General features: G+C 40.9%; 1 protein-coding gene across 1 annotated transcript in view; it reads right to left on the reverse strand.

Moving 5' to 3' along the window:
• Positions 1-3,879: 3,879 nt before the first annotated feature.
• The window catches only part of TUB (TUB bipartite transcription factor), a gene marked incomplete at both ends in the record, with an annotated part of 57,954 nt that continues 45,664 nt past the window's right edge, over positions 3,880-16,169 (reverse strand). The window contains 8 exons of the mRNA XM_079537671.1: positions 3,880-4,013; positions 4,642-4,813; positions 5,241-5,339; positions 10,553-10,667; positions 11,768-11,880; positions 12,440-12,631; positions 13,470-13,591; positions 14,458-14,529. Of these exons, the coding sequence (XP_079393797.1) occupies positions 3,880-4,013; positions 4,642-4,813; positions 5,241-5,339; positions 10,553-10,667; positions 11,768-11,880; positions 12,440-12,631; positions 13,470-13,591; positions 14,458-14,529 (1,019 nt within the window). The remainder of the gene's footprint in view (positions 4,014-4,641; positions 4,814-5,240; positions 5,340-10,552; positions 10,668-11,767; positions 11,881-12,439; positions 12,632-13,469; positions 13,592-14,457; positions 14,530-16,169) is intronic.

Here is a 16,169-nt window from a genome sequence, read left to right on the forward strand (position 1 = left end):
ATTGATCTGCAACCAGTGATTTGGAAACTCTGGTTTACCCAATGTTTACTGAAAGAAATTGCGATTACATTTTAGGCAAGCTTTTCTATCTGCTTCTTTTTAATGTGTTAATTTGCTCCACTGAAAAGCCAAAGGGCCAAATTGCCCTCTGTGATAAGGCTTTTATTGTGGGAGCATCACTGGATGTGCACCAAAGGCATTATTCATCTGTGGAGAGATCACTGAGGAATATTGTCAAAATAAACACTTTTGAGTTGCACGTCCCTGAAGAAAAGATAAAGGGATTGTGAACAGAATGAGGAGGAACAGAACATCGGAGATGAAGAAAATTAGATAAAGGGCCAGGAAGAAACTGTTTGATGTATGCAGAGTGACAAGTTAGATTAAGAACTTCATTAAAGCATGCAGTATTTGCCTATAAGCAATTCAGGCAAGGAATTTGTTTACAACTCTCTGCCAAAATCAACAGCAGCTGCAAAAAAAAATCAATAGCAAGAGTTTAAATCATATTAAATTTACTGTATCCAAACACTCATAGGACTGTGTGAAGGAAATACACAGCTCGGTGCCATTCTACTCTTTGTCACACTGAGTAAACAAGATTATGTTCTGTTGCACATTAATGTGCAGCCCCTCCAGAAGCTACAGCCAATATGAGTATGCCACTAAATACTCCTGTGTTACTTTCAGATGCACATATGTGTGAAAATGCATACTGATTCCAAGATTTACTGCTGCTGTGGAGGACAATGTAACTGTGGGGACTAAGGCATGACTCAGACGGAACCTGCTGCGACTTTACTAAGTTAGCAGAACAAAATCTGCAGATGTGCTGGAAAACTTGTAATATCAGCTGGCATTGCTAAGCAGCAGGGCCCTTCAACAGAAAGTGCCCACCAGAAATCAAACAGGTGCTAGTCCAAATTACGAGCAACTGCTTCTGGAGCAGAGGGCAACGCTCAAGTGAAGGAAAGGAGCACTGCACTCAACAACCATGAGGAGTCAGGGGTTTGGCAAAGCCCACTCAGCACAAATCTTGCTGTTAGTCCCAGGTTAACACCTCCCTGTGGTGACCTAAATTTACTGTGGGGCACTTCTTTCTCGGCAGCATGTTGGCTGACGTCCCCGTGTGACTGATTATGTTACGATGACGGGAGTTTGAGGCACCACCTTCCTCCTGGCGTGCTTACAGGTTAAAAAAATGCCTGGCCTGGAAAGAATACACGGCGAGAGTGAGGTTACACAGTGTGCTAGCAGCAAAGCTATCCCAAGATGCTGAACTCTGCCCTTGCCCTGCCCCTTATTCTCACCCTTGGGCACAAGCTTCCGTGCCAGTTCCCTGTGGGTCAGGGTGCAAGCGAGATCGCTATTAAGATCTGGATTAAAAATAACCTCTCCTTAACCAACTCTGCTCTCAAAGCCAACACATTGTATATTTGCACCACAAGACGCTTAGTTACTTTAACAGAGTTTTGTGCACAGCGTGGCAGAAAACTATGTCAGGTGTCACTTTCCCAGGCTATAAAGGCAACACAGGAGTGGTGATCACAGAATTAAAGCCACACGTTTGATCATCTGCATGCTGCAGAGTTCTTGAAATCCAGAACAGGCCTACGTACCAGCACCAAGAATTCCTGTCTGCCCCTTTTTTGCAGTAGCTCAAGCAAAAATTCTGCTTTTCACTGGAGTTCATTTTTGAAGACTGGTGGAAGGTAACCAAAGGCATAAGGGCCCCCACTGTTAAAAGCCAAAGTGAGACCATGGATGACGATGTGAGGCAGTGGGAAACCACAGAATACACAGAAAAAGAAAGCATCCATGTCCAAAGTGCTCAGTATCAGACATCAGCTCGTGACTCATCATTTTGAACATTCTTTGAGGGAATGGACTGCTCTTTTCTCTCAAACAAAAGGTGCCTTTCCACTTCATACCACCGTGTGGAAAAGCTTCTTGTAAAGAGATCTGAAAAAATGACAGAGCCTCTTGTTATTTACGGATGACATTTGACAGGCTGAGTCCATCAACAACACACTGCTCAAAGCCAGCAGAGTTTTCTCATAGAAAAGAAATATTAGAAAAAAAAGGACAGCATTACTTATTTCCATCCCTTATCTATCTGCAATTTTCTTGCCCGTACACTGGGAAAGAGACCTGAAGGCAAAACGTGAAGAAGACAGAATATTTCTTTTATTAGTTGAAATCATACAGTCCAGATGGCGCAACCACTCCTTATGGCCTGCCTCTATCGTATAAAAGGAGCTGACAGCTACGAGACGAGCAGATTTGATCTCATTTTCTCCTTATGTAATCTTTGGTTGTGCAACCAAGTAAAGTCCATAAAGAGTAAAAAGGTGGATCTGAGTACACACAGTATAAAATACAACTGCTTTTGCTCTTTACTCACATTTCAATACCTTTCTGGTAAACGACATACAGATCCTGTTACTTCACGTGTCATTGGCAATTACGTTATATGGAACAGTGGCAAAAAGATTCTCTTTCTTTTAAAGGTGCTTTATGCTGTGCTTTCAGTTGCAGCTCTTGGCTTCTGAGACATTTAGGGAAGAAGAGAAGCTTCGTTCTTCGCTTGTGTTTTGAAATGGCATTTGTTTACATATCCCATTCAAATGAGAAAAAATGAGACAGAAACCTCACCCTATTTTAAGCTACTCGGTGTCCTTCCAGCATCTGATTTGTATGCAGCGTACGCTACGTTCGCCTAGAAGGATTCAGCTCACTAGCTGGCACTTTACATCACAGAACAGCATACAGTTTCAAATGGTTTCAGGCATCATTACAATGGGAAATAAATATGAAAAGTGGTTGTTGCTGAAAGTTCAAAAAATGCAGTCAACAAATAGAGAAATCGCAAAAGGCCAGACAAATTTAATAAAATATTTCCATTTACCTTCCTCAGCTTTACACAGCCTCCTTCAAATAAGAAGATTCTCTGCAGAGAGCCTTTACCCAACTGTTTGTATCACTTCATACAAAATATGGCTGAATCACCACAGCAATACAAGGCTATAAATTCCCAGCACGCAACATGCCAAATTCAACGTACGTTACGATTTCTTGGCATCTAGAGCTTTCCCTTTTCTGTACTCCCCCATACATTTTCATTTGAAACAAATTAAAAAGCACATAGATGTTAAAACATAAAGACAGCTTAGAATTTAAGTGACTTGTGCAACATTATTTTGTGCTTTCTACTTCTCCTTTTCCTCCTACTGTGATTAAAATTCATCATGCCCTTCTCTACACGTACAATAGTGATACATCAAGTTCAGTCCAGATAGGTTTTCAACCCTCAGACTTGGCCGTAAGCTACATGAGATCCTTGCAAATTCAAAAAAGTGCATTATTTTTTTGTTTTTTTGTGATCTTTCTTTCATGTTGGATGAAGTGAAGATCTGATTATTCGCTGTAGGAATGCAACCTTGAGGTACGATTGCAGCCTCGGAATAATTCTTACAATGTAAAAAGAAATTTGTTGAGAGCACACTTTCTGGGTTTAAAAAAGACACACCGTTGTAACGGTGCTACTAGAGCCACAGTAGATCATGGCACACCTCCAGAACATAATCAAGGACATGAGATAGAACTTCTATTTACACAAACTCGAAGCCGCTTCCAGAAAAAAATATGACAGAAAAAGGAAGAAAAAAAAAAAAAAAAAAAAAAAAAAAAAAAGGAAAGCATTATTTCCTGAATGTCCTGAATTTTTAGAAGGTTCCTTTTAAATTTCTCTCCAGCAATCCGGTGGTCCTCCACAACTGCATTCTCCCTGACCTCAGTACGGACCATAAGTGACACCGGCCGGGATTGGGAATCATACGGCAAACCGATTCCTCTGAGAGGACGCTCTCCCACGCCCCTTTACTCACAAGCCAGCTTGCTGTCAAAACTTGAAAGGGCAATAGCAAAGGCTTGTAGAGCACACATTGGGTAGTTGTAGTCCATGGTGAACACGTCCTCAGCCACGCGGCCAAACTGCATCACTATATACTCAGCTGCAAAAAGGCCACAAGAAGCGACAAAGCATTAGTTTTGCTTGCAGCTCTCATGAAATAAGCATACATGCAACACCCTCCTCTGGCCCAGCTGAACAAAACACAAACTCACTCCCATCAAACTTCACAACACTTAACTCGTGAGAGTGGGTGTGGTGATATCACAGGGAGAAGCAAGGATAGGCTGAGCGAGGAATATCTGAGTGACTAAGGGTTGTGAGCCTTGTTAGAAAATTACAGATCTGGGTATTTCTGCAAATACAGAAGGAGAACTGTTTATCCATAGAGTGTTCAAGTGCATTACTTGTGCTGAGTTTCACATGTATCAAGAATGAATTAGTTCTATTCCTACTTAATTACAGGCAAGTGGACAAGTAAGGATAAGGGGGGAAGAAAAAATACGATTGTGATCTAGATGTTGTCACGTCTCTGTTCTGTCAACTCAAATACTCCATATTTTTCCTTTTTTGTACTCTTTGTCCTCTGTCTCAAGAACGAGGCAGAGGAGCAGTGAGTTGGACCCAAGCAACTAAAATAAACTCACTCAGGTAACAGCAAGGGCAGAATCACTCTCAGGTTGGGTATGCAGTACTGTTGCTACGCATTACAGGTAAGGAATGATACTTACGATCATTATCATGAATAATTTGGAAGTTTTTCACTGAGGCCTGTGTGACTCGACCATGGAAATTTAAAACATAGGACTGGGTGTCATCGTTCCAGACGGGAGTTTTGTTGTGCAGCTCAATGACGCTCTCTGTGTTTTTGTTCTGCCATCTTGCAAGCAGCGTCTCATGTTCCTGCACACAGCGCAGATGAACGCTTCGGTTTAACAGTCTCACAAGATGAACAAATACATTCATGCAAAAAAACCCCCACATGACTCCATTAATCAATCCCAAAGACTTAACTGTCGTTCTCAATTCTCAGCACAGCATCATAGAATGAAACAGAGATTTCTGAGCATCTTAATGAGGCTGTGCGCTCAAGTGCTTTCCACACCTTGGAAAAGGTTAGCTGTATCTTTTGTTATCAAAGTACAGTTATTTGTAGTGCTGTGCTGAGTCACAGAGCTAGTCACACATCCCGTTGTTATTCATCTGTTTAAAATACTTGTTTAGTCTCTGAATCTCTAGAAATGAAAAGAATAACAACTGAAAAAAGAACAAACTCTAACTGAAGGAGAATTCAAGTAGTTTTTTATGACTGACCGATGGTATGACTTACATTTCTTGGTCTGATGGAAACTCTTTCATGGTCCATATTCATTCCTGGTATGATCACACTCATCTTACGAGGTCCTTTGAAGCCCAGGACATTTGTTTCCTAAAAATATTTAGAAAAGAGTTCATCATATTCTGTATTTTAAAGTCCACTTCTTCAGCAGAGGAACAGTAGAGCAGCAGCCCTTAAGTCTTAAGGCCTTAAGTCAATCCATCAAAAAATATTCTGAGCTCCCACATTTACTTGCATGCCAAACATTCCAGCTTCATCTGAGCAACTCTGACAACAGGAAAAATAGAAGCAGGCATGTTTCCAAAGACATTCTCAGCACTGGGCACCAGCAACCTTAATACAAGTTTAAAAAAAAAAAATCCCTTTGTTAAAGATAAGGATATGGACTAACCAGATTGTTTGGGTACTGCTAAAACTGAAAACAAAGTAGTTGTAATTTAGAAAACATAAAATGCAGCACACATTTTGATGGGAGACCAAATTAAATACATTTATTCCAGAGTCAGCACAGGGATGAACAAGAAGAAGCTGCCAGGAAGAGTGTCTGTTGCCAGTGCTGTGGCTTCCCAAGTCTTTGGATATGTTATGCTTAGAGATGAGCATGGCAAAAAAAACCCCAACACAACACATTAGCATGAACGCAAATTTTTGAGCTATGAAAGCAGAGAAATAAAAGAAATACCACGGGCACCAACATGAAATACAAGTTCCTCCATTAAGTAAGTGTCATTTGATGTATTTCTGACCAGCTTTTTACAAAAGCATCCAGTACTGTACTCTCCTCTCAAAACAGAAAGAACATGAAACAGTGATACCTCTGAGAGATCCAATCCATCCCTTAGTTTGTGGTATTTTTTTGGGGGGGAGGGAGACGTCAGGGGTGTCACATGTAACTTTCCCTTTCACCTTTGCCACGTGCAGGGGTCTGTGCAACATTTACTAGCTATGGAACACATTTTTCCATCCATCAGACCTTTGAAATCCCTTTGGTTATTTCAGCAAACCATCTGGAGATTCTAAACAACTCACCGAAGTTTTTAATGCACACAAAGAAAATTCCACAGAGACATTTTAATGAATACTCTTGAAGCAATCCAGGCATATTTATATATCTCCACGACTATATACATTAATTGGAAAAATTGAACCTCTTTTCTGAATCCCTTACATCATGGCCCTTGGCAAAGTAAACCAATGTTTAGTTTAGCTGGAAGCATCTGCTTGGTTTTGTATAGTGACAAAACTCAAACTAAAAAGGCTGTCAGCAGATTTTATATGCAGGATGAGAGATTCAGCAGAGCAGAATACATCTAAGGTGCATGCTCATGCTTACTTTCCACTAGATACTGACAATATTGCTCTTCTCTGCAATGCTTTACAAGCTTGCTGCTCCATAAGCTGCAGTTACGCTATACACAATTCATTTAGATGCTGACTGGCTGAAAACATTGTAAAATTAAATAATAGTGCTGAATCACTTTCCTCCCAACAAGTAGCATTATCTCTCTGCAACAATCTGACTGTGCTCTTTGGATTTTACTTACATGCTAAAAATCAGCATTTCTGCCAAATGTTAAGAGAATTGTTTCTATTCTCACACTGTTTCAATCAACAATTACATCAAAGATTTCTTGGCAAAAGTGACCCTTTTGCTAAGCTCAAGGTACAGGATTAAGATTCTAAAGGCGTATAACATATGAAGAAAACAGTAGGGACAAAAGAAGAGCTTCAAGAAAGAGCAGACCTTTCCAGTATACCTTGCATCCAAACACAATTAGTTCCCTTGTCCTTTTCCCTTACCTGCTTCTCTGCTATGTCCCTGCTCCACTACACTGTGCATACATTCAAGACTACAAATAGCATTCATAGGGGAACGTGGGAACTCACAATTTAGTCACCCCAAATACGCCTTCAGCAACTTCACTCTCTGGACTTGATTTACACAGATGTGCCTTGTCCTTCCTATATTCTGCAGATTCCTTCCAGAGAAGGCCCAGAACCTCAAAACTACATTTGAGCACAAAGAAAGCAATCGCAGTTTGAGCAGAAAGATGTATTTTTCCAATATTTGAAGGGACAGGAGGGGCAAAGGCTGTTTACAAGGGTGGATAGAGATAGGACAAGGGGGAATGGTTTTAAACTGAGACAGGGGAGGTTTAGGCTAGATATTAGGAGGAAGTTTTTCACTCAGAAGGTGGTGACGCACTGGAACAGGTTGCCCAAGGAAGTTGTGGATGCCCTATCCCTGGAGGCATTCAAGGCCAGGCTGGATGTGGCTCTGGGCAGCCTGGTCTGCTGGTTGGCGACCCTGCACATAGCAGGAGGGTTGAAACTACATGATCATTGTGGTCCTTTTCAACCCAGGCCATTCTATCATGCTATGATTCCCTCCACTCTTTGTATATGTAGCTTTATTACTGCTTTATTTAAAGTATAGCCATACCTTGCAGTATCAGCTGAGCTCCCTGCCTGCAGAATCTGAATTGTGAGATGCTAAGGATGTAAAAGAAGCTGCAGCAGAATCTAGTGGTACAAGCAGTACAGTTACACCTCCCTGCTTCTTGATAATTTTGCCAAGCGATTCTGCAATCAGCCATTAGGTGTTGCTCTAGGTTTATTAATATGCCAGCCCGCCATCGTCAAGAAGAGTAAATATGGCTAAGAGCACTTGTTAAAACTCCGTTATCGCATTAACTTTATTAAATATTACTTGGTTCCACCCAAAATTCAAACCCTATGTATGAGAGCTCAGCCCAAACGCTCCCTGAACTCTGGCACTTGAGGCTATGACATTACTGTGGGCAGTCTGTTATGGGGCCTGTACACCTTCTGGTGCAGAAATTGTCCCTAACTCCCAGCTGCCCCTCCCCTGACACACTCCATGCCATTCCCTTGGGCCCTATTGCTCTCACCAGTGAGCAGAGCTCACTCCCCCTAAAAGGAGCTGCAGCCACAATGTGGCCTCCTCTCAGCCTCCTCTGCTCTGGGCTTGACAAACTAAGGGATCTCAGCTGCTCCCTCATACATCCCACCCTCTAGACCCTTCATCATCTTTGCTGCTCTCCTTTGGACACTCTCTAATAATTCTACGTCCTTCTTATATTGCCACAAACTGCACAGACCTGGAGTGGTCCCAGCTAACCAGCAAATTTTCCCAATTTTCACAAAGGGCAAGAAAGAAGATCCTGCAGTTGGTCCCATCATCAGTGTTGAAGACATAGGTGAAGAAGGCATTAAACATCTTTGTTTTGTCTGCATCTCTATTTATGTGGTGATCATCCTCATAAAGTAACCAAGCATTGTTATTTCTGTTGTTACCATTTTTAGAAAAGCCCTTTTTGTTGTCATCCACAGTACTGGCGTGTTTCAACTCTAATTGTGCTTTGGCCACACAAATTTTCTATCTACAGTGGTGAATAGCATCTCTCTAAGTCTTCCCACATCACCCAAACTCACTTCCAATGCCCATACAGAATTGTAGGGGTTGGAAGGGACCTCTAGAACACATTATTTTTCCACCTAAGCTCTAAAAGAAGATCAGTGAGGGCAGATGCATCAACACTGTCTGACCGTATAAACTAGAATGCTGAATCATCAGCAGGTCAGGTGCAGTAAGTTGGTGGAACCAGGTACAACTTGCTCTCCTGATGGGTACTTGACTGGATGAGCTGAAAGAACAGCAAACAGCATAGTGGTGCTTTCAGCCTGTTGTTTATTACAGCTTTTGCTGCAGGAAAAATCTCAAGGCAGGATTTAAAAGAATACTTTAGGACAAGGGTGTTTCAGGAGTGCTCTTTATAGCATTTTTTACTCTGGTTCTGCTGCAGCCAGCAACAATAATCTTATCTTAGCAAACCTATCTATTAATGAAACATCATTCAGATTTCCTTTTGTCCTCTAGCCATAGCACACCTGCAAGCCTTCTGCCTTTCTCCATGGCATCAAGTGGAATGAGTCATCTTCTTATACAAATGTACAACTTTTATACTGCTGATCTGAAAACAGGCATATAAAAACAGCTTTAGTGTTAGCCACATTTTCTCAGAAGCCATGCTTCTGTTCTTTGCTATATCTGCTCTGCATTTCCAAATACTTCCACTGGCTGCAGCGGAGTTGTCTATTTGGTAACGTTAGTGGTTCAAATATCAGTGTTATTCACTCTTACAAGTGCCTTGACTTTTCAATGCATGACCTTTTTTGAACTGTTATTGTGTTCTCTTTGTATTTCCAGTGTGCACCAAACAATTACCTGGATCCAGTGAATGCTCTCCTATGTAAACCGGTAAAATTCCCTTTATTAAAAATGCAAGTTACTCCAGGTTCTTACTGAGACTTTAGTTGATGAATAGAAACTCACATCAAATTCTGGACTCTGATGTGAAATCCTGCTAACTGGATTGCTCTTTCCTTTTCCTTTCCTGCTTAAAGCTTCCAGGCTCCCCACATTTCTTCCCACATCCTAAAGCTAAATCTTTCCAGAAACACATTCTGTGCATACACAGGGACACGCTGCGATGGCTAGATTTCAAACAGAAAGAGCTCCAGGCATTCCTGATTAGATCTGGACAGCAACTTTTCAGACAAAAGTGTTCTTGGGTATTTTTGTCAGTTATTGAACTGGGAAAACAGAAAACCTTCTGTAGAACTGCACTTACCAATTCTGACTGGAAGAATTCTTCAGGCCCAGAGATTTCTGGACAGAAAGAATACTCTCATCGTAACAGTCAGCCAGGAATCGTTCTAAAACAACAGCTGTGCTTTAAGTCCTGACTGTCTGCATTGCCCCAGCAAACACTGTTTAGTCTCCTCTAATAGGCTGCTTTCTCGTTCAGTTGCATTTTAGATTTCATTTTGTCTTCCTATTAAAAAGGAGTTTAATAGCTTTGATTAGCCTCTTATCCATCTACCTGTGTTTTGCATGGCAGGGGCCTCCTCCAAAATATCATTAGAAATTATCAGGCCCTAGTGCAGTAATTCCATGTGTGCAGCTCCTCCCAGTTGTGGAGGCTCTCTCAGATGATGTCTGCAGGCTGTGAAGCATCCTACCCCTTCAAGAAGGTTATGTAAAACCTCTAACAGCTTTTGACCGAAAGTGAGAACTGGGCAACCTGGTTCTGCGCACAATGACTTTTAACTCTTACTTTCCACCGAATTTCCTGGTTGCTCTATTGAAGATCAGATGTTTCACTACATGAAAGTGCAAATGTTGATTTACATAACCTTAAGTGAGAAGGAAATTCAGTGTGCTGTTTCAGAAACTGAACTGCCCTTTCTTGCATATTTTGCCTGTGAGCAGTACTTACATAACAAATAGCAGCTAGCTCCTGACGCAGGACACTCGCCTCCAGGCTTGATGTTGTTTTCATTGGATTTACTCCATTGTCATAAACTGTAAACTTAGTTCCCATAAGATTTGATCTATCAAAAAAATGGAAAATCCGATCACCATTTGTCAATAACACTGCCTCAGACATCTATCCTTTACTGCACTGCAGTTCCAAAGGACAAAGAATACGAAGTACAAATAGTTAACTCTAATGCCAACTGAATGGTAACTTCTAGATTAAAGGCCACAACAAAAATGTAAAGGTAGAGCAGGGCACAGTAAAGGTCCCTAACTGAAGACTTCTCGTGGCATCTCAGAAACTAGTAAATTCAAGAAGGCAATTACGAAATGTCTGAGTGAGGTTGGGGTTATCTTGTCTGTTCTTTGTTGTTGTTTTTTTTTTTCCACAAAATGCTTACCATCTAAAATATCACTGGCTTTCTCACCTGACTGCTACTCTGTTGGACTACAGACAGTGATTTTCATAAGGTTACACATAAGATTGGTTTTTACTACTTAAATGAAAATCATATCAAGGATTGCAAAATACAACTTAGAGCACACTAACACTGCATTATCCTCCTTCTGTGTTTGCACTGCAGTAGCACATGAAGTTCTGAGATCCATACAGGCAAACAGCAACTAGTAGTGTAGTTCCTTTCCTCAGGCACAGACAAACTAAAGACATATTGAGAGGCACCATGTATGTCCCAACAACAGATGGATGCATGATGAGATGACAGACAGAAAAGAAGCAAGTGGTTCTGAGTAGAGTCCACTACATGCAAATATCTCTAATTAGGATCTCAAGAAATGGGCAAAACCCAAGAGATTTTCAGATTATCTAAGAGACAGAGCTTCCAAAGTGTTTATATCAATAGTGGGTAGACACAATCTGCTCATGCACTTCTCAAAATCTCATTAAGATAAGCTGTCTGCATCTTGAGATGCCCATAACTCTTGAGAATCTGGCCTTTGAATGTTTAAGAGCCTCAGTCTACTGACTTTTAATTATTTATTGATATTTACTTGAGACATTTTGAAACCATGTCTTGGATACTGCTTAACTGCATTACCATTACCATCTGATTCATCCAAACCTCCAAAGAAGAAGTCACATTGATTAAAGGCTTCCTAATTTTATATGAACTATACTAAAAAAAAAAATAATCTGATATGCTTCAATCTTTACCTCAGTTTTCCAATAAAACTCTCTCCACCTCGAGACAGGTCAGTTGGGTCTATGGAGATGAGGTAATTAGAGGTTTTACTCTTCTTTCGTTTCCTTCCAGCTAACAGAAACACCTGAGCAGTGCAAAAAAACCATCATGTTTTAGAATGCCAAAGTGGTTAGAACACATCACATCCTGCTTTGATATAAGGAAACCATAGGCAATTTTTCTGTTTTCTAGCATCATAAGCAAAGTAAAAGAAGGTTTCCTGGCACTTAGCAAAACCAGATAAAAATCAGGACGGGAAAGTGACTTCTCAACCATTCAGTCCATTAGTTATGGTTTAAATAATTAAATCCAATCTATTTTGTTAAATGTTTAATTCTAGGTTGCACTGTCTCTACCGTTGGAATTGAAAATAGATGTTTTTCAGGCCACGGAATGCAGAAAGGCCCCAGTTGCTCTCACAAAAAGGTGCCATGCCTGGATTACTTAAAGCCAATGATTAGACATATGGAGAAAGGCAGCAGAACAAAGTGATATTGTTCTGCTTTTGGAGGACTAGGGCAGGTCTCAGTGACAAGGCATATAAAATACAAGATCACATTTTCCTTGTAAGACTTCTTCAGATTTTTTATTATTTTTTTTAATATTCAGATGCAACTGTTATGCTATTCAAGTTATTTTATGACCTTTTTACCATGCTCCCTTTCCAAGTGGAGGTAATAGGTAGGGTACATCCCTCGATCCATTCCTTTCTTGTCTCTTGTGATTCTGCATTTGACCGTGGCACCCTGTGGAGCAGGTCTTACAGCAAATTCCTCCAGGTCATCAACATCTATGAGAGGCTCATTTGTGGAAGGACTAGGGGCTGAGGCCACTTCCTAAAACAGAAGGAAAACTTCAAAATATGAAGGAATGACATTTGCTATCAGCCGCGCTTCAAAAAACACACAAAAGGGACACACAGTTTCCTCCATTCTAGTTCCACAGAGGCCTTCAAGGCAACTTATCAAACTAAGGACATCTCCCTGTTCAGCTGGTTGAGCTCTCGCCTAATAAAGGCCCACAAAGCAGTTCTCTGTCCTGCTGATGCTGAGCACACAGACACATCTGGCAAAGAAGAACCGGCAGCTGCACAGAGTGCTGTCATGTTACAAAATCAAACTCTGGCTCACACTTTCCATCTCAAAACTTTCCTCTTTTGAGAAGGTTCATACCCGTGGACAACAGTGTTCTTTGATGAAAAGAAGATATTGGATGGCTGAGAGACAGTTTAAGGTACAGAAAACTCTAAGAGGGAGGAGAAGTCAGTTGAAGTACACAAAGGAGTGAGCCATCATCAACTGGATTAACAAGAGCTGGATATTCAAACCTCTGAAGCTTTGTTTTATCTTCAGATAGCACCAACAAGAGCAGAGTGAAAAAATGCTTAGAAAAAAAGACAATAGAAACGAAAGACCCTTCTGAGATCCTGCAAGAGGCAGAAGGGTAAATATTTACAGTTTAACTTTCTCTTCATTCAAGTTTGCTGTTCTTCACTCCAAGTCATTATTTTCATTCCTTCTGTGAAATGAGAGCTTTCACAGTAAATTAGCTCAGAGATGCTGTAGTTCATATTGAAAACAAAACAGAAAAACAGGCCTATCCTGACTGTGCTCTGAACTGATGCAGTACACAGTGACCCACATGCTCCTTCTTCAGCACTGACCCCTTACTTACCTTACTGGATTTCTTGCTTGTGGCAGAACCAGGCCGGGTGTTACTGTTTAGCTGGGAAGAGCTAGAGCTGTCTGCATCTTCCTCATCCTCTTCCTCATCGAAATTCATGCTGCTTGAAATGCCTGAGGAGAAAGCAGTGCACTATGATATACTAATACTTGACATAAAAATATCATTTCTTATGTTGTTGCACCCTTAGGCTTACTGGTGAGAGAAGGAATGTGTGTGTGAGGGGCTTCGTTATGTGAGGCACCATACAAACGAGTGGTGAGACAGCACCTGCATGGAGAAACCAAAACATGAGGCAGGAAATAGCATGGTCTCCATTCCACAGAGAAGACTGTTAAGCAGCGATACAAGAAGAATACAGAGTGAGAAATTAAATATAAATTTCAACCCCATCAAGTACTTCAAACACAGCATGACTGAGTAGACAACCTATCATGGCCATTTGGAAGCCTTAACAATTAAAATAGGAACACTTCTACAGCACACTTTTAACAGTTCCTGTGAGATCCAATAAAAGGAGATCTTACACTGAGAAGAAACCATTCGTTAAGGAAATGTTCCTATGCATATTTATTTCATGTAAAAAACAGTACAGCCTAGGCCAAAGGTTCTGCCTTAGAGTGCTTAAAAATCTGACTTTAAACGAATTCAAAGCCTCAGACATTTCAAAGGGAAACAAAACTTTGAACATCAAACAGGGCTGGGCAGCAAAAAGTATCCAACTATGGGACATTTGCCAGGTGTAGTTTTTCAGATGAAGCCACCCTGTACTCAAGTTTCTCATATCAGAGGCAGACTACGCAGTACTTCTCACCCGCTTTCTTCCCCCCAACCCCCCAAAAAACATGAAACAAACCTACAACCATCTGGTCCAGAATCTCTGCTATTGTTAAGCCTGACACAGAAGCATAAATTAAACTCAGTGATTTCCAGGGCTAAACAGCATGGGCATAATGAACTTTTTTCTTTCTGTACTTACCAGGAGCATGATCCAAGGCGACAAGACTGGACTGGGAGGTGGAAGAGGACCAGGATGTATTTGCATGGGGATCTGGGAAAGGAAAACATCTAAGGGAATGATTCTGCAAACTCAAATAACTCATCAACAGCATTCTTCACAGCACTAAAGGCTTACCACGTGTGGCTAAAACACTGCTGCCACAATGTTCAATTAGGAACATCATGCCTTTCTGCACAACCAAATTCACTTTCCATTTACTATACCCACTGTCACTTTTTTAGTGATTTAGAATAAAACCATATAGTCCTGATTCATGGAGCTCAAGCTTCAGAAAGCATCATCCATGCTAAAAGGCTGTGCCACAAACATTTCTGTGAACAACATGCCCTTCATAGTAAGTTTTTGGCCTAATTCTAACACACACACACCAAAAAAAAAACCCCTTCCAAAACACAGGTTCTATACTAATGTTTATTCAGTAACACTGAAAAAGAAGTATTCAGATATTTGGATGGTCTAAATTCTACCTAAAACCCTGTGCCAAATGTGTGTGCATTATCTATCTTAAGCTATCTAAATGGTGCTTCTAAACTCCCACAGGTACACGCAGAGATTTTCAGGCAACTCAGTCACTGGAGTATGAGCTTGGTCTGCAATAAGCAGAGACTGAACTACCATAGAAATATAAATACTAGAGTCTGTACCAGTAATGGTTTGCTTCACTTCCAATTTTGGAAATGAATGAGGAAAATAGACACCAAAAACCTCTTAAATATTTTTTATGTTATTGCTCTTTCCAGTTACTTCAATACATGCCCTTTAAAATAGCTTTTGACACCAGATGCGTACCTGGCAATAAAACAACACCAAAGCAGTAAGAGCGAATAAAAATGAAACAGAAGCATACTGCAATTTTTGTATTTCATTCAGCTGTACCATAAGTGGTCTCACGGTCTACTTCTTCAGTTGCTCCAGTGTGGACATACAGCACCCAGCACGACAGCAGAAAGCTTTAGTAGGACGTGGGTATGCAGGGGAGCCTGAATTCATGGGTCAACTGGTATTTTTAAAGCCTGCAGAACTCACTCATTATTAATCACGCACATTAATCACAAACATTAGTTGTTAATGATGACAACCAATGTTCTAGTCATGGTTAGGAGAAGGAATCCATCTCTTCAGCTGGCATCTGTGCAGAAAAGCCATACTTGCATACACTGCTATGCACAGCCATAGATAATTTGCTTCTACGTTCAGGTAGTATGTTGGTGGGGAAAATTCTCTGCCTGTTATAGAAAAGCCTGCAGGGAAGACTTATGGGAAAGAATGCTTCAAAGAGCTCCTGTGTTGTTCTTCAATCCAGAAATCAAACCTATTCCCTCTCCGAATTTCAAAAGAGCTGTAACTTTAGGTGGAAAGAACTAAGACTGGGGGGTTGGAGATTCATGATCCTTGAGGTCCCTTCCAACCCTGGCCATTCTGTGATTGTGAGATCTGTGTGAAGAACAAATTGTTCATCCCAAGTCTTTACAGAGACATACAAGAAATTGATAAGCGTGAAGACTGAAATTTAATTACTGAGTGGTGAAACCTAGAGAAGTCTGGCTCTGTCCTAGTGACTCATTTGCCAGCAGGGACCTATACATATTAAAACTTCTGAAATTAAAAGGACAAGTATTTCCTGCAGGAAGTAACTGATTCTAGCTATGGCAATTTCCAACAGATGGAGA

This window comes from Tetrao urogallus (assembly GCF_951394365.1).
Source record: "Tetrao urogallus genome assembly, chromosome: 6".
NCBI classification, from domain to species: Eukaryota; Metazoa; Chordata; class Aves; order Galliformes; family Phasianidae; genus Tetrao; species Tetrao urogallus.